This window comes from Cygnus olor, chromosome 3, assembly GCF_009769625.2.
Source record: "Cygnus olor isolate bCygOlo1 chromosome 3, bCygOlo1.pri.v2, whole genome shotgun sequence".
Classification (NCBI taxonomy): domain Eukaryota; kingdom Metazoa; phylum Chordata; class Aves; order Anseriformes; family Anatidae; genus Cygnus; species Cygnus olor.
In genome coordinates this window covers 103,119,745-103,133,313 of record NC_049171.1, presented here as the reverse complement: position 1 = coordinate 103,133,313, position 13,569 = coordinate 103,119,745, and the positions used below count along the sequence as shown (strand labels likewise).

The 13,569-nt window shown below is 37.7% G+C and overlaps 1 protein-coding gene across 3 annotated transcripts in view; it reads left to right on the top strand.

Annotated features, from left to right (window-relative positions):
- LIN9 (lin-9 DREAM MuvB core complex component) overlaps nucleotides 1-13,569 on the top strand; it is a 40,072-nt gene that overhangs the window by 23,907 nt on the left and 2,596 nt on the right. For all 3 annotated transcript variants that reach the window (XM_040552571.1, XM_040552570.1, XM_040552573.1), the window contains 7 exons: nucleotides 1,578-1,735; nucleotides 2,914-3,047; nucleotides 4,039-4,158; nucleotides 4,328-4,429; nucleotides 9,457-9,537; nucleotides 12,831-12,956; nucleotides 13,301-13,483. In XM_040552571.1, coding sequence (XP_040408505.1) covers nucleotides 1,578-1,735; nucleotides 2,914-3,047; nucleotides 4,039-4,158; nucleotides 4,328-4,429; nucleotides 9,457-9,537; nucleotides 12,831-12,956; nucleotides 13,301-13,483 — 904 coding nt within the window. The remainder of the gene's footprint in view (nucleotides 1-1,577; nucleotides 1,736-2,913; nucleotides 3,048-4,038; nucleotides 4,159-4,327; nucleotides 4,430-9,456; nucleotides 9,538-12,830; nucleotides 12,957-13,300; nucleotides 13,484-13,569) is intronic.

Here is a 13,569-nt window from a genome sequence, read left to right as displayed (position 1 = left end):
TCTTGAAAAAGAACCTTTGTTGCAGTGCATTACTGCCCAGGTCTAGCAGAAGTACACCATAGCTTCAGTTTATTTCTGTTCATGCATTTTTGTATGTCTTTCCTGGGGCTTAGATCTCATTGTGTTTAATGTTGTACATACTGATCAAAACAGATGGTTCATGCCCCATAAGAACTTTGAAACCATGAATAAGATAAAAGGCAAAATATGTGTATGCACATAGACAGCAAGTGTGAAACTGCTGCTTGGTGTGAAAGGAAATGGTCTCAGCACGTTGGCAGCTTAAGAGAAATCATACGTACTGCAAGAAAGAGAAATTTTGGAGAACAGAAAAATGGCTTTTTGAAATTCTTTGAGTGAAGGGTATACAGAAAGCATAAGAATGTTTATTTCATCATATAGTAAGAGTAATAAGCAGACTTGCAAATAGGAGCTGACTGCTCAGTGCTACATGATAGATAAATAACGAAGCAAGATCTTGAAAGGTTTTAAAATGGAAAATAGTTGACAGTATAGTGATAGGAACCAGTGGAGGAGTTATCAGTGTCTTCTAAAACAGTCTTGTAAAGTAGCACTTCTTATTGATCAGTAATCAGTATATACCTATAGACGTTCTACAGAGAATGTTTAAATTGCACTTGACTGCAGTAAAGCAATTAAGAAAGGTGTAGTAAATTATTTCATTAATAACTACTTCTGCAATTAAGCAGACCTACAGTAGCAACCTGTTTTCCTTTTTTAAAGGGCTTCTGTTGTTGACACAAGAATTATATTCCTTTTTAACAAGGAACAATAGATAGGATCAAATTCTAATGTCTTTATGCTTTTAGTATTCTCCTCATGCATCAGTAGATTACAATGAAAATGGATAAAAACAAGTAAGGGCTTTGGGACCAAAGCAAAGTGAAGTATGAACTGTTAGAGGTTATCTGATTTTTACACAGTAGCCCACGTTCAAACAAATTTATACTGTTACTGTGATCAATGTCAGAGCAATTCACCTGCATAATAGAGATTTTTGTATCTGAGTTGTACTCTGCAGGTATGCAAGTAGAAGAGGCAAGGAAGTGACGTTTTATGTTGAGCCTGACACTCTTTCTTACAAAGTCAGTTTAAGTCAGTTTAACTGATCTAACTGATCCAATGGGTTCTATTCTGTATTGGCAAGAAATGGCAGGCAGAGACCTCACAGTAAGTTCTGAGTACAAACACTGAACTAGTATTCAGGGTAGGCTGGATGTGAGACCTGCTTTAGCTTTGTTGTGAGACCAGGTGGATCACTGTAAGTAGAAAAAGTCCTAAAAAGTTGTACTCTTCTGAAATACTAATGCAAACAGCATTTCTGAGTGTTTGTTGTTGTTTTTTTTGTTTGTTTTTAAGTAAACTGTTATTCTAGGATAATTTTGGGGACTCAGGCTGTCTAAATCTGTTCACTGAAATTGTTCTCTCTTGAGCACTTCAGACTTTTTCATTTTCTCTCGATGAGTTGTAAACTGTGCTTATTTATTTGTTATGTCTTTGTGTATGTATGTTTTCAGTGTTGAATTTAAGTATAGTTTTACCTAATTGTATTATAGATGTTCCTCTGCCTTCTTTGAGGAAGAGAGATCAGCGTTAAAACAGAAGCGGCAGAAAATAAGGCTTTTGCAGCAGCGTAAAGTTGCAGATATTTCACAGTTCAAAGATCTTCCAGAAGAAATTCCATTACCACTTGTAATAGGAACAAAAGTTACAGGTAACTTCTTAAAAACAAACAAACAAAAACCAAGATTCTGCAAAATTTAGTAAACCATAGAGTACTTAGTGTATATAGGTAAAATAAATTTAAAAGATTACAAATTGTATGTTTTTATTGTTAGCTCATTGAGAAAGTGCTTGTGAGGATTACCTAGTATTTGTAAAACAGTGACAGGGTTTTGAGATATGAATTTATTATGGTTTATTATTTCTGGTGTTCATAATCCAGATTTTTTTTTTTTAAGTCTAGTATATCTAAAAAATCCTGGAGAGAGAGATGCTTCAATGCAAAAAGCTAAGTACTGTCTGAAAGTTTAAAATCTGACCTAATATAAAACTTAAGCTCTGTTTTTCATAAACATAAAAATACCTTTCAAAGCAGTTATATGATTAATTTTCCAGTGTAGTTAGACATATATGCTAAACATGACGTTGTTTTACACAAAAAATTGCACAGAACTGAGAAAGCAGTACCGGTAAAAAACATTCCTTTGGAAAATGACTCAGCTTTGTTAAAACACTCAGCTTTGTTAAATTTCATAAAATCTTGAATACCTCCATCCTATCTATTCGTGGCGTGGGGTTGTTTTCACTTGAGCATGGTATCTCCCACTCAGGCCACTTGTGTTTATTCCTTTCTGATTTCTTCAGCATCACTGTCCTTAATTCTTGCTGATGAGCAGGCATGCAAAATGCTGTATCTCCTTACTCTCCGAGAGATGTATCCTTGAGCCATATTCTTTGTCGTCTTTCACTAAATATGCAGTTATCAGTGGAAGACATCAAATAGAAATGGTATACAAAATCACTCAGAAATTGATTTTTGCCTGCAGAATCTGACTGTCAGAAGGTATTGAGTATTAAATACTGTTCTACATAGATATAAATGTAGTGCTAAGGAGTAGATTTGAGAAATATTTGACTTGCAAAACTAAATTTGACAAAAATTAGGTAGTATTTCTAGTGCATACAACTCTTTTTCAGGGTTTATGATTTTTTTCATTTAATCTAGTCAGTTTTGTTTTTTGTTTTTAATATAAATATATACGTATTGGATGATGCCAGGGTTACTTGCAAAAGATACGTTAAGTCTGTTTTTGGCATCACAATGTTATAATATTTGTGTGTGTTGTGGTGTTTCTTTGTTTTTTATTCATTTATATATTTTTTTTTTAGCACGGTTGCGAGGTGTCCACGACGGACTATTCACAGGACAAATAGACGCCGTGGACACTCTTAATGCTACATACAGAGTTACTTTCGACAGGGCAGGTCTTGGAACACAGACAGTCCCAGATTATGAAGTTCTTGTAAGTATTAGCAACGCTTTCTTAAAATAGTTTTAATGAAAGAAAACAGTCTACAATTCTATCCTTTAATCAAAAAGAATAAAATTCAAAATATTACATCCAGGTTGTATTGTCATAAAATAGAAACAAGAGTACCAGATGCCTGGGAATTTCCAGGAGAGTGAGCTCATACTGCTCGTGGTTTTATAGAGCAGGATAACCTTCTGTAATACAAACATAATGGCTCAGACTGGAATAACTTACTAGAGCTAGTGTTATAGCCTGAGTTGAGTATGAAGAAGTATAATGAGTAGTGTAAGATCCCAAAGAAAATTATGCTATGGGATCCAGGCAGGAGTTGTAGAAAATGTTCAAGGAAACCTGACCCTTTGTAATTTGACAAAATGAGTAAAGGCTTGTGGTAGTTGGAAGCAAGTATTATGAGTTGATTGAGTCTAATTTTCAAGTTTTTGTGGTAATAAAACTAACTGTGAGGATGCTGCTTTGGTCAAATAAATTGTAGTTATTTCCTAGCTCTCGTGCTTTTGTACAAATTTATGAGCTCCATGGATTGTTCCTGCTAAATGTTCTGACCTAGATTGCAAAATTTTTAGATGGCATCATATTCTTTAGTATCTTGTGTAGCATTCAATCTACTAAGGGACAACTAACTTGTCTGAGGACTAGTCTCTGTTATGATGAGAGTTTGGAGCCTCTGGTGAACTTGTGTTCAGTCATGATTTGTCTGCAACTTGCCAATAGAATTTTTGGAAATACTCTTATGAGGGTTTGTTTTTTGATGTGATGCAAACTCCAGCATTGGAATATGGCTTTAAAGCTCTTGCTAGCCCAAAAGTAAAATGTTACTCTTTCAATCTTTCAGTGTTTCTTGGGTTTGGGGTGTGGATGTGCGTGGCTAGTCCAGATTCCAGAAATAAAATATGTATACCGTAAGCGGTGTTTTTAATCAGCCTAGCACCTGAAGTATGTCCTTCCTTTTCCTGTCATACAGAGTAATGAGCCCCATGAAACAATGCCAATTGCTGCCTTTGGACAGAAACAACGGCCTTCTAGGTTCTTCATGACCCCTCCCCGATTGCATTATACACCTTCACTCCAGTCTCCAATTACAGTAAGTTACTTATTTCATGTAATTTTTAATATTAATCAGTAATATATTTTCTGATATATGGTACAGCTGCTACCTTATACAGTTTTTAATTTTCTGAGGTTGTTCATTAAGATAATTTCATTTAATAGCTTAATTTAGAGGGATTTACTGCAATCTTCTTTCTTTATAGGATAGTGATCCTTTATTAGGACAGTCTTCATGGAAAAACAAAATTTCCGGCACAGATAGTGAAACACTAGGTGGCTTTCCAGTAGAATTCCTCATTCAAGTGGTAAGTGTTAACTGCAACTCTTACTTCTGTTGTGTATTGTCTTTTTTGTGTTTATTCTAATTCTTCAGCAGTTAAATGACGACCTGTTGATTTATGAGGTGGTGATATTGTGATATCAAAATTTTCAGAAGATACCAGTCGTGTTTGTTCTGAGTTTCTTCCTTTTTTTTTTATTGTTCTCACTTGTTCATAAGCTTTGAAATGTGTTACTCTTAATTTAGACCTCAGGATGGCCTTTTGACTCCAAAAGTGTATTCTTAGCTCTACCAGTTGGTCTGAAAAAAAAATTATTTCTACCTGCAAACTTTGTACTATGCTAAAGACTTTTTTTCATTTAAAATATTCTTGCGTTATGCAAAGAACATTTGCCCGTCTTACATTATCATATGTTGTATAATATTGTATCCAGTGTTAGGTAATGTGCCCCACCTGCCTTGAAGAAGAAATGAACCACTTTATTCCCTGAATGTATGCTATAGATCTTTTTTCTTCCCAGGAGAGCACCAAGACCTGCCAGGAACCAGCAGATCTCATGAGAGAGATTGGTGGTACTTGGGCAGGGCCAGGAACAATGGCAGCCACCCCCTACATGTACAAAAGGCAGCCCTTAGGGAGCGCTACAAACACGGTCTGGTGCAGCAGTCAGGGTGTGGAGTGTCAGTTTGTGTGTGGTGGGTGTGCAGGGAGGGTGTATCATGAAGGAGTGCCAACCTACTGGCTGAGTAGGAGACTCAAAGTGCATGTAACCCAGCACCCAGGGACCTGGTCAAGAGTACTCATTCTGCCTGAGTCTCAAGGCCGAATTTTAGAGCGAAGGCTGCTGTTCCAAGTGGGTAGTCTGCACCATCTACCCCAGAGATGGCCAGCGCCTCCACACAGACAGAGTTGCTGAAGGGAGAAGCTGCAGGGAAGACCTCAGACTGCAGGAAGTGCCTCGACTCCTGTGACCTGCAAAAGGTGTGCCCAGGTGGAGGACCTCCTAGCAGGTGGCTGAGCTGCAGGAGGCAGTGAGAAGGCTGCATAACATCAGGGAGGCTGACAAAGGAGCTAGATAGCTGGTTCCAAGCACAGTCTCCAGTGAACCCGCAGACAAACAAAAAACTCCCCCACCAGCACGTGCAGCAGGCAGAGGGGCCATTAACACAGAAGAATGGAAACTTGCAATAGCAAGGACCAGCAAGAGGAAGAGATTTTCCCCAAACCTTGAGGTGCCATTGCAGAACCACTTAATCGCTGGAGACTGAAGAGGAAAGACCCATCACATCAGGAGAGATGCTGGAGCTGACTAACGCAGCTCGATTTGCTCCTACAACAACCAGTGCAACTAAGAAAAGGCGATGGGTGATGGTAGTAGGCAACTCTCTTCTGAGAGGTACAGAGGCACCCATTTGCTGACATGATACCTCCTCTAGACAGGAGCGTTGCTTAATGGGGCCTTGTATTAGCGATGTCACCAAGAGGCTACCAAGCGTTGTACAGCCCACTGACTTATCCACTGCTGTTGTTTCATGTGGGCACCAGTGATACAACCAGGAGCAGCCTGAGGAGTATCAAGAAGGACTACAGAGCCCTGGTAACAGCGATAAGGGACTCTGGAGCACAGGCAGTTTTTCCATCAGTCCTCCTGGTCAAAGGGAAGGGATTTGAAAGGACCAGTCAAATCTGGCGAATCAACAAATGGTTACAGGGCTGGTGCCACAGCCAGGGGTTCAGCTACTTAGACCATGGGACTTGCTTTGAGGTGTGTAATCTTACTGGCATTACGGAGATGTGGTGGGAGGGCTCCTATGACTGGAGTGTTGAAATGAAAGGATACAAGGATACAAGCTCCTTATGACTTTTTTGCCTCAGTCTTCACCAGCAAGTGCTCTAGCCACACCCCCCAAGTTGGAGAAGTCAAATGCAGCGACTGGGAGAATGAAGAACCACCCACTGTAGGAGAAGATCAGGTTTGAGACTATCTAAGAAACCTAAATGTGCTCAGGTCCGTGGGACTGGATAAGATGCATCTGTGGGTCCTGAGGGAACTTGCAGGTGAAGTTGCTACGCCCCTGTCCATCGTACTTGAGAAATTGTGGCAGGGGAAACATAACCCCAATTTTCAAAAAGGGAAAAAAGGAAGACCAAGGGAACTATGAGCCAGTCAGTCTCACCTCTGTGCCCGGCAAGATCATGGAGCTGGTTCTTCTGGAAACTATGCCAAGGCACGCAGAAAATGAGGAGGTGATTGGTGATAGACTACATGGTTTCACAAAGGGCAAAAAATGCCAGAACAAATCTGGTGGCCTTCTACAACAGGGTTACAGCATTGGTGCGTAAGGAAAGAGCAACTGATGTCATCTACTTGGCTTGTATGTATTATGACTGAGAATAAAGTCATCAAGAAACAAGTAATAAATGTAATAAATATTTTAAAAAGTCTTTTATCTTTACATGCAATATATATCCTTTTATATTTAATTGACTATTCAGCAAAGTCTGTACTTCTAGTCAATGCTAAAAGTTAGAAGATGTTTTTTCCAAGTGCTCAGCTGCAGTTTTAGGTTTTTGTGTTTGTGGTTGTTTTTGTTTGTTTGCTTGTTGTTTATTTGTTGTTGTTCATATTGTTTGGGAAAAGCTTAAATTTATATTGGGAAGAAAACAATCAAAGACAAAAAAGATTGTTTGCAATGCTGCTGTGTGTCCAGTAGAGGGAATACAGAACAATCAGAAAAGTTGATCAGTCTTTCAGATTGCTATGGAGAAAATAAGTATTTTTTCATCTTAAAAGATAGGAAGAAAAAACTAAGAGTGGATGCTGGATTTTCGTCTGTTTTCTGCTTGTGAAAATTTTGGAAATATTTCATATTAAGCTATTGCAGACATTGAAATGCTTGTTGTCTTATATATTCTTTTGACTACAAAATGAAATATAAAGTACAAATCTAAGCATACTGTTTGGGTTGTTCCTTCATGTCTTTTAACGTGTGGAAAAGCATTGTACTAAAACCGCTTTAATGAGGACTATATAACAGTAAACAGGATGAGTTATGCTGAAAATGGAGCTGCTGGGCTAGAATAAAATTCGGACTGGCCTGAATTAAAGTATACTGGCAAATGAAAATGCAATTCTGTTTAATAAAAATATACCAATGGGAGAAAGTTAGTAGACATAAAATGGTGGAAAGTCAGTTTCTTGTAGGAAGAATTAAATTATCTTGACCACTGGAATATTTCTGGGAGTAGGATGAATATAACATAAAATGCAAGGTCATGAACTGGAGAACTAGAGCCCACATCCTTGAATATATCTGGGCATCAAAATAGAAGTGAAGCACCGCGTACCTGTCCCCCAAACCTGCAAGGTAATATAGCCTGCACTAAGCTAGGGACTCACAGACTTTGTCAAGGAGAGAGGTCTACATGTGTTAGTTGTTAGGTGGTGCTGACAGCATAGCTTGGTGTGGAACTTCTTGGCAGTGGTGTCAGATGAGGTACAATCCTTTCCTTCCTCCCAGGTGGTTTTTTGCCAACATGAGCATTTGTGTGGTAGTGAACAAGATAATCCAGCTCAAAAGCAACGATTTAAACACTCTTTTTCCTGCCTTTTCTGTATGTATTGTTCATCATTTTCAGTTTCCTGATGGGGTTCCCCATGTAGCTGCAGAACTGCATGTGCTGGCTCACCGTGGGCATTGGGGGATAGCACAAGGACAGAAGTGAACGTCTGGAATTGGAAGTTATCTATGCAGTATTGTTCTGTGTGTCTGGCTGTAGCTTGTCATCAGTTCATAAGATGCACCTGGCAAAGTATTTGTGGCAGAGAGTATTGATGCTGGCAAAAATGTCGTTTAGAATAGTGGTATAGATGTCCTGGTGCTCACATTTAAGGAAGGATGACAGCAAATAGAAAAAGATACAGAGAGAGCCTCAACAGTGTAAGAGAGCAGGAGCTTTTTATGGGAGAGTAGACTTGAAAGGCTTGGGTTGTGAAAGTCTAGTGAGAGAATGGTGGAGAAGGGTTGCTTTTACTGTGTGTGAAAACAGGGCTAAACACAGAGGCTGTATTTAAGCTGAAAAACAGCTTGGTCAGAACAAATTCTTATGAAGTGAATAAGAATGCATTTAACATGGAAATTTCAAGAAGATTCATAATTAGCTGAAAGAGGTCCTGGAAGAGCTTTTCATTAGGATTTGTGAGGGCAATAAACCTGGCTGCCTGAAGACTGAGCTTCAAAATCAACAATGGGGATTATAGATGAGGAGATGTATGTTGAACTAGAAGTTCCTGTTTCTCCCAGTCTCGTGTTCCGCTTTTAGAATGCAGTTAAACCCTTTCAAATTTTTAAACAGAGACAAGATGTCAGGTTTTATATCAATAATAAAACTGTTGTTGGTTGTAGTGGAGCTATAATTTCTCTCCATGTGCCTGAGAGAATATGAATGGCTTTATAAGTGATGTGTGTGTTGAGAGCAGTCCAAGTGATTTCCTCTTCAGCTTGGTAGATTCACAGGGCAGAAGAAACAGGGTATTCCCTCTATAAAAGAAACGGGGAAAATGGAAAGACCAGAGTTGTTCTCTATAAAGCAGATCCAATCTTTATACCAGGAGATTGACAAGGTTTCACTGCAATTAACGTACATAAAGGGCTGCTGCTTAGTCCAGGGCACAGCTGAGAACAGAATTAGAACTCTGAGCAAAAGCTATGGTAGGACACGGGCTGTTAGTTGTAGTACATGATGGTATCACCATGAAGAGTCTTGATTCTTCAGCCTCTAACAGTACATATTGTTTTTCTATAGGGAATTCCAGCTGATAAGTTTTAGCTTTCTTCTGTCTAGGACACTTGAAAATGCTTTTAAAATCTCTGAAAAAATCCATTGTTTAGTTTTACTTATTTTTTACTTCTGCATCTTCGCTTGAAGAACAACTGAGAAATGTATTTTAAAATTATGAAAGAAACGTACATTTTATTATCTTGAATTTGTATGCTGTTTCAAAACTGCATAAGGACCTGTTTGTTCTAAAACTAGCTCCTTTGTTTTAGACCAGGTTATCAAAAATCCTTATGATCAAGAAGGAACACATCAAACAATTAAGAGAGATGAATACAGAAGCAGAAAAGCTGGTGAGAATTTTCTCTTTTCAGTTCTTAAGTTATGGTATACTTTAACAGCTAATACAACTAGATAAAAATTAAAACAGTCTATATAAAATCCATATATTTTATTGCTTTCTACTATGTGGTGGGATTCTTATTTTTTAAGACAAGTCAGAGAGGTCAGTTGTTTCAAATGTGATTCCACTTTGAAAGCATTATGCTTTGGAAACAGATTAATGTGAACATCAGGATAGTATTTGCTTCCTTTATGTGTTAATTGATATATGTTATGTACTTTGAGGGTTTGGGGAGTCAGTTTATACAGTAAGGCATTTATCTTAATTTTATTTTGTGGAGGTAGGTATTTATTTAGCTTTCTGGACAATAACTCAGTTTAGGGGGTTTATTTATACATCACTGAATGCCCTTAACCTGGATTTCATATTACAATACTAGACCAGCTATGGCATAATTATCATCAGCAGAACAGTTTTTCTTGCTAGGTTTTTATCTAATCATCAGTCAGTAAATCCAAAATGATAAGAATGCCTCTTCTACCACCCATGGCTATCAATCAACTTGAATGCAGAAAGGTGTCAGTCTCAACCGTCTGCCAGCATCCGTTCTGCCAGTATCTCTACAATGCACAGAAAGAACGCTAAAGTTTGTGGAGAGGATGAGGAATCCTTTTTATTTCTTTAAACCAAAAATGCTGATTTTTTTAAATTTAAAATATTTGAACGTTGAAGACTTTATCATAGTAAGATCTCCCTCTTTGTCCTTTCAGTGATCATTTGCATGTTCTGTTATTGTTTCCTACTGTCCTAAGGCTGATCTTCAAAACCTCGTTAGTATTTCAGTTATTACATTATCTTTTTGTCTTTTAATAGTGCTTAATAAAAATAATAATTAAAATAGATGCAAAAAGGAGCAAGATTAAAACATGCTATTGCAGCACGTAACTCTGATACTGAAAAGTTACCAGCCCTTCATAAACTAAAAAGATTTCTGTTCCTACTGAGATACTAGTACTTTTGCAGAGGTAAAGAAATCCACAGAAAGGGCTGAACTTTCAGAGCCTTCCTCTGGCAAGAACCCAGATATTAACATGCCACTCAGCTACTATGTTATAAATTTCACTTTATTGTGAAATAAGAATGTCAAGGAAAATGGCAAAATGGAGAGAGCATTCTAAGAAGCAATAAGGAAGATAATGATTCAGGAATAAACATTAAATTTTAACTCAGTTATAGCCTAGATAAGGACTTTGAGATACCTTTCTTATGCTGTTTGCTTTGTAAATAAGCAATCGTAACACACTTTTTTTGTCACTATTTAAAGCTGTCCTGATAAAAATAGAGGACATGATACCTTTCTACTGGGTCATGTTCTTAGCCTGTCTGTAATACTCTTCATCCTCTTGGTAATCCCATCTACATTTGTTCTGCTTACCATACGCTATCTCTCCCTTAAAGAGTATTTTCTTTGAATGTTCCTCTTTCCGGCACCAGTCCACTTGAACGTCAGTATCACAACTGAACATGCATAAAATGGAATCCTTTGAGTTCATTCAGGAATAGTTCAATTGTCAGACTTTGCTAATCTTTCGTAAGATTCATAAAATTGTTAGAATAACACTGTTGTTTGGGGACACTTTTTTTAGCGATTGGTCCAACATAGAAGTAAAGGAAACTGACCAAAATCAGAAGTGGTACTGAATGCAGACCATTATTATCTGGCAATAACAATAAATTCAAATTTACATGAGGCAGGGAAAGGACAGCTTACTAACAGTTAAGCATTTTGACATCATTATACTAATCTTGGTTGCAGGCTATAAACAAGTTACGTATGCAAAACAGCAATTACTTTTCTGATAGCCACTTGGAGAAACAAATGCAAGTAAAAAGGAGGGCTGGTTCATTTTTTCACTTGACATGCCATGAAGATGAGGTAAAGGTGATGCTGGTTGACCAAGAGAAGCACGTAGATGCTCCATGAAAGAGATGTTACCTGTTTCCATCTACCAAAAGCCATCCATCTTTTGTCTGTGAGGTCAGCTGTTTGTCAGTGTTTCCAGATCTTGGATTGGTCTTGGATCATAAATAATGCTGGTGTTGAGAAATATTTCTTTCATCTTCAGTAATACAGAATGCCCTCACCCATTTCTTTCTGATACAGAGTTCACAATCGCCTGTGGCTTTCATGGCTAGCCTGTATTAGGCCAGTATGCTGTAGAGGGGGCTGGTCACTGAAGAAGGTCTGAAAATTACAATTATTTACTTATATTCCAGAGTCGGAGGAAGCATATCAAATTTATGCAGGTTTCCTGTTTGCTAGGTGAATTCTGAAGTCATGATGTTAGTTTAAAGCACTGTTAAATTGGTATTCAGACTTGTCAATCCCTGGGCATCATTTCAGAGGTCAAGTTTAAAGTCCTTAATCCAGGACTGATAACTAAAACCTTGATTTGGAGTTTCTGGCCTGGAGCCTCCTGATGAAGGCTCTTGACGTTTAAATTTACTTCATCTCTTGTAAAATCTATGGCTATAGGATTGATTGTGTGAGGTATCCGTATCTCAGACTTGTGGCTGAGGAACTGTGGAAATGTATCTAACTTACCATGAAAGAGGCCATTTGTAGGGGAAACTTACAATATGTTGTATATTTTGTTTCAATTTCATAAATATTACCCAAACAACATCAAGATATGCTGTGAAAGCAATGTAAGAAAAATAGTACTGTATTGGGGTTTTTTTGTTTTGTGTTTTGAAATTGTGCTTATCCAAAATACTTACGTTACCAAATGTAAGCTATAGTAACTTTTATTTTTTGGCAGAACTGTTAGTTGTAACAGAAGGTATGTAGCACTGGAATTATTCTCAGATGACCACTAACCTACTAGCCAAGTGTACCTCCCACCTGCAGTACAGGTGGTTGTGGCCATGTTGTCCTATACTTTTCTCTTACTGACAGGATCATTTTCAGTTCATGCAGGTCTTTCGGTAGAAAGAAGTCATACCCAGCTACTGGTGAAATAACTAGGTCAGAACACAGTTGTCATCCGTAGTATTTAGCACCACAGATTATCACAGCACTTTCTGAAGAGAATAAAAGCATGCTAGTTACTACACAGTTGTCACTTGGAGTTGCAAATAGCATTACTAGGTTTTAAGATTTTGCATGTTAACACTTTCCTATTGGACACTGGGATTTCAAATATCTCAGTATTTTTAAATTGAAAATTTGTTTTGATGAGTTCAAAAGGCATGTATGTAAAGTATTGCATTAATTTTAATATGCTTTTGTCTTTTCCACAGAAATCCTATTCTATGCCAATAAGTATTGAGTTTCAGAGGAGATATGCAACTATTGTTCTAGATCTAGAACAACTAAACAAAGACTTAAATAAAGTGTTGCATAAAGTTCAACAGTATTGTTATGAGGTAAGATTTTGCTGGAATCTGTACGAATTTGCTATTTGTGCTTAAACTAAGTTTAAAAAAAAATATTTCCTGGGAATAGGGCATGGCTGGGGCTCACCTGGAAACGAAACTAATAGCAGCTCTATCAGTTTCATTCTGTCTCTTTTCTCTGTTTCTCTTATCGGAATGTATGTGCATTTATTGATGCCAATGGCCAATTTTGAAATAAACATGCATGTACATAAGTGAAAATACTGCAGGCTATATACCTGTGGACTCTCTTTGAAATGATTTGTCACTTCACTCACGCACCAAATGCAAAAGGAGATGTTTAGTCTTCAGTTGTCTTTATTTTATCTGTACAGCTTGCTCCAGACCAAGGCCTCCAACCTGCAGACCAACCAACAGATCTGAGGCGGAGGTGTGAAGAGGAGGCTCAGGAGATTGTTAGGCAAGCAAATTCCTCAACAACAGGACAGCTTTGTGTTCAAAGCGAAAATTTAACTGATCTTATCTCTAGACTCACAGCGATATTGCTACAGATTAAGGTAAAATGTTTGTAAAAATAGTGTTTCCATTAGTATTAAGGCTCTGTCGGTTTCTTTGTGCTGAACTATTAGAACTTTTTTTTCTT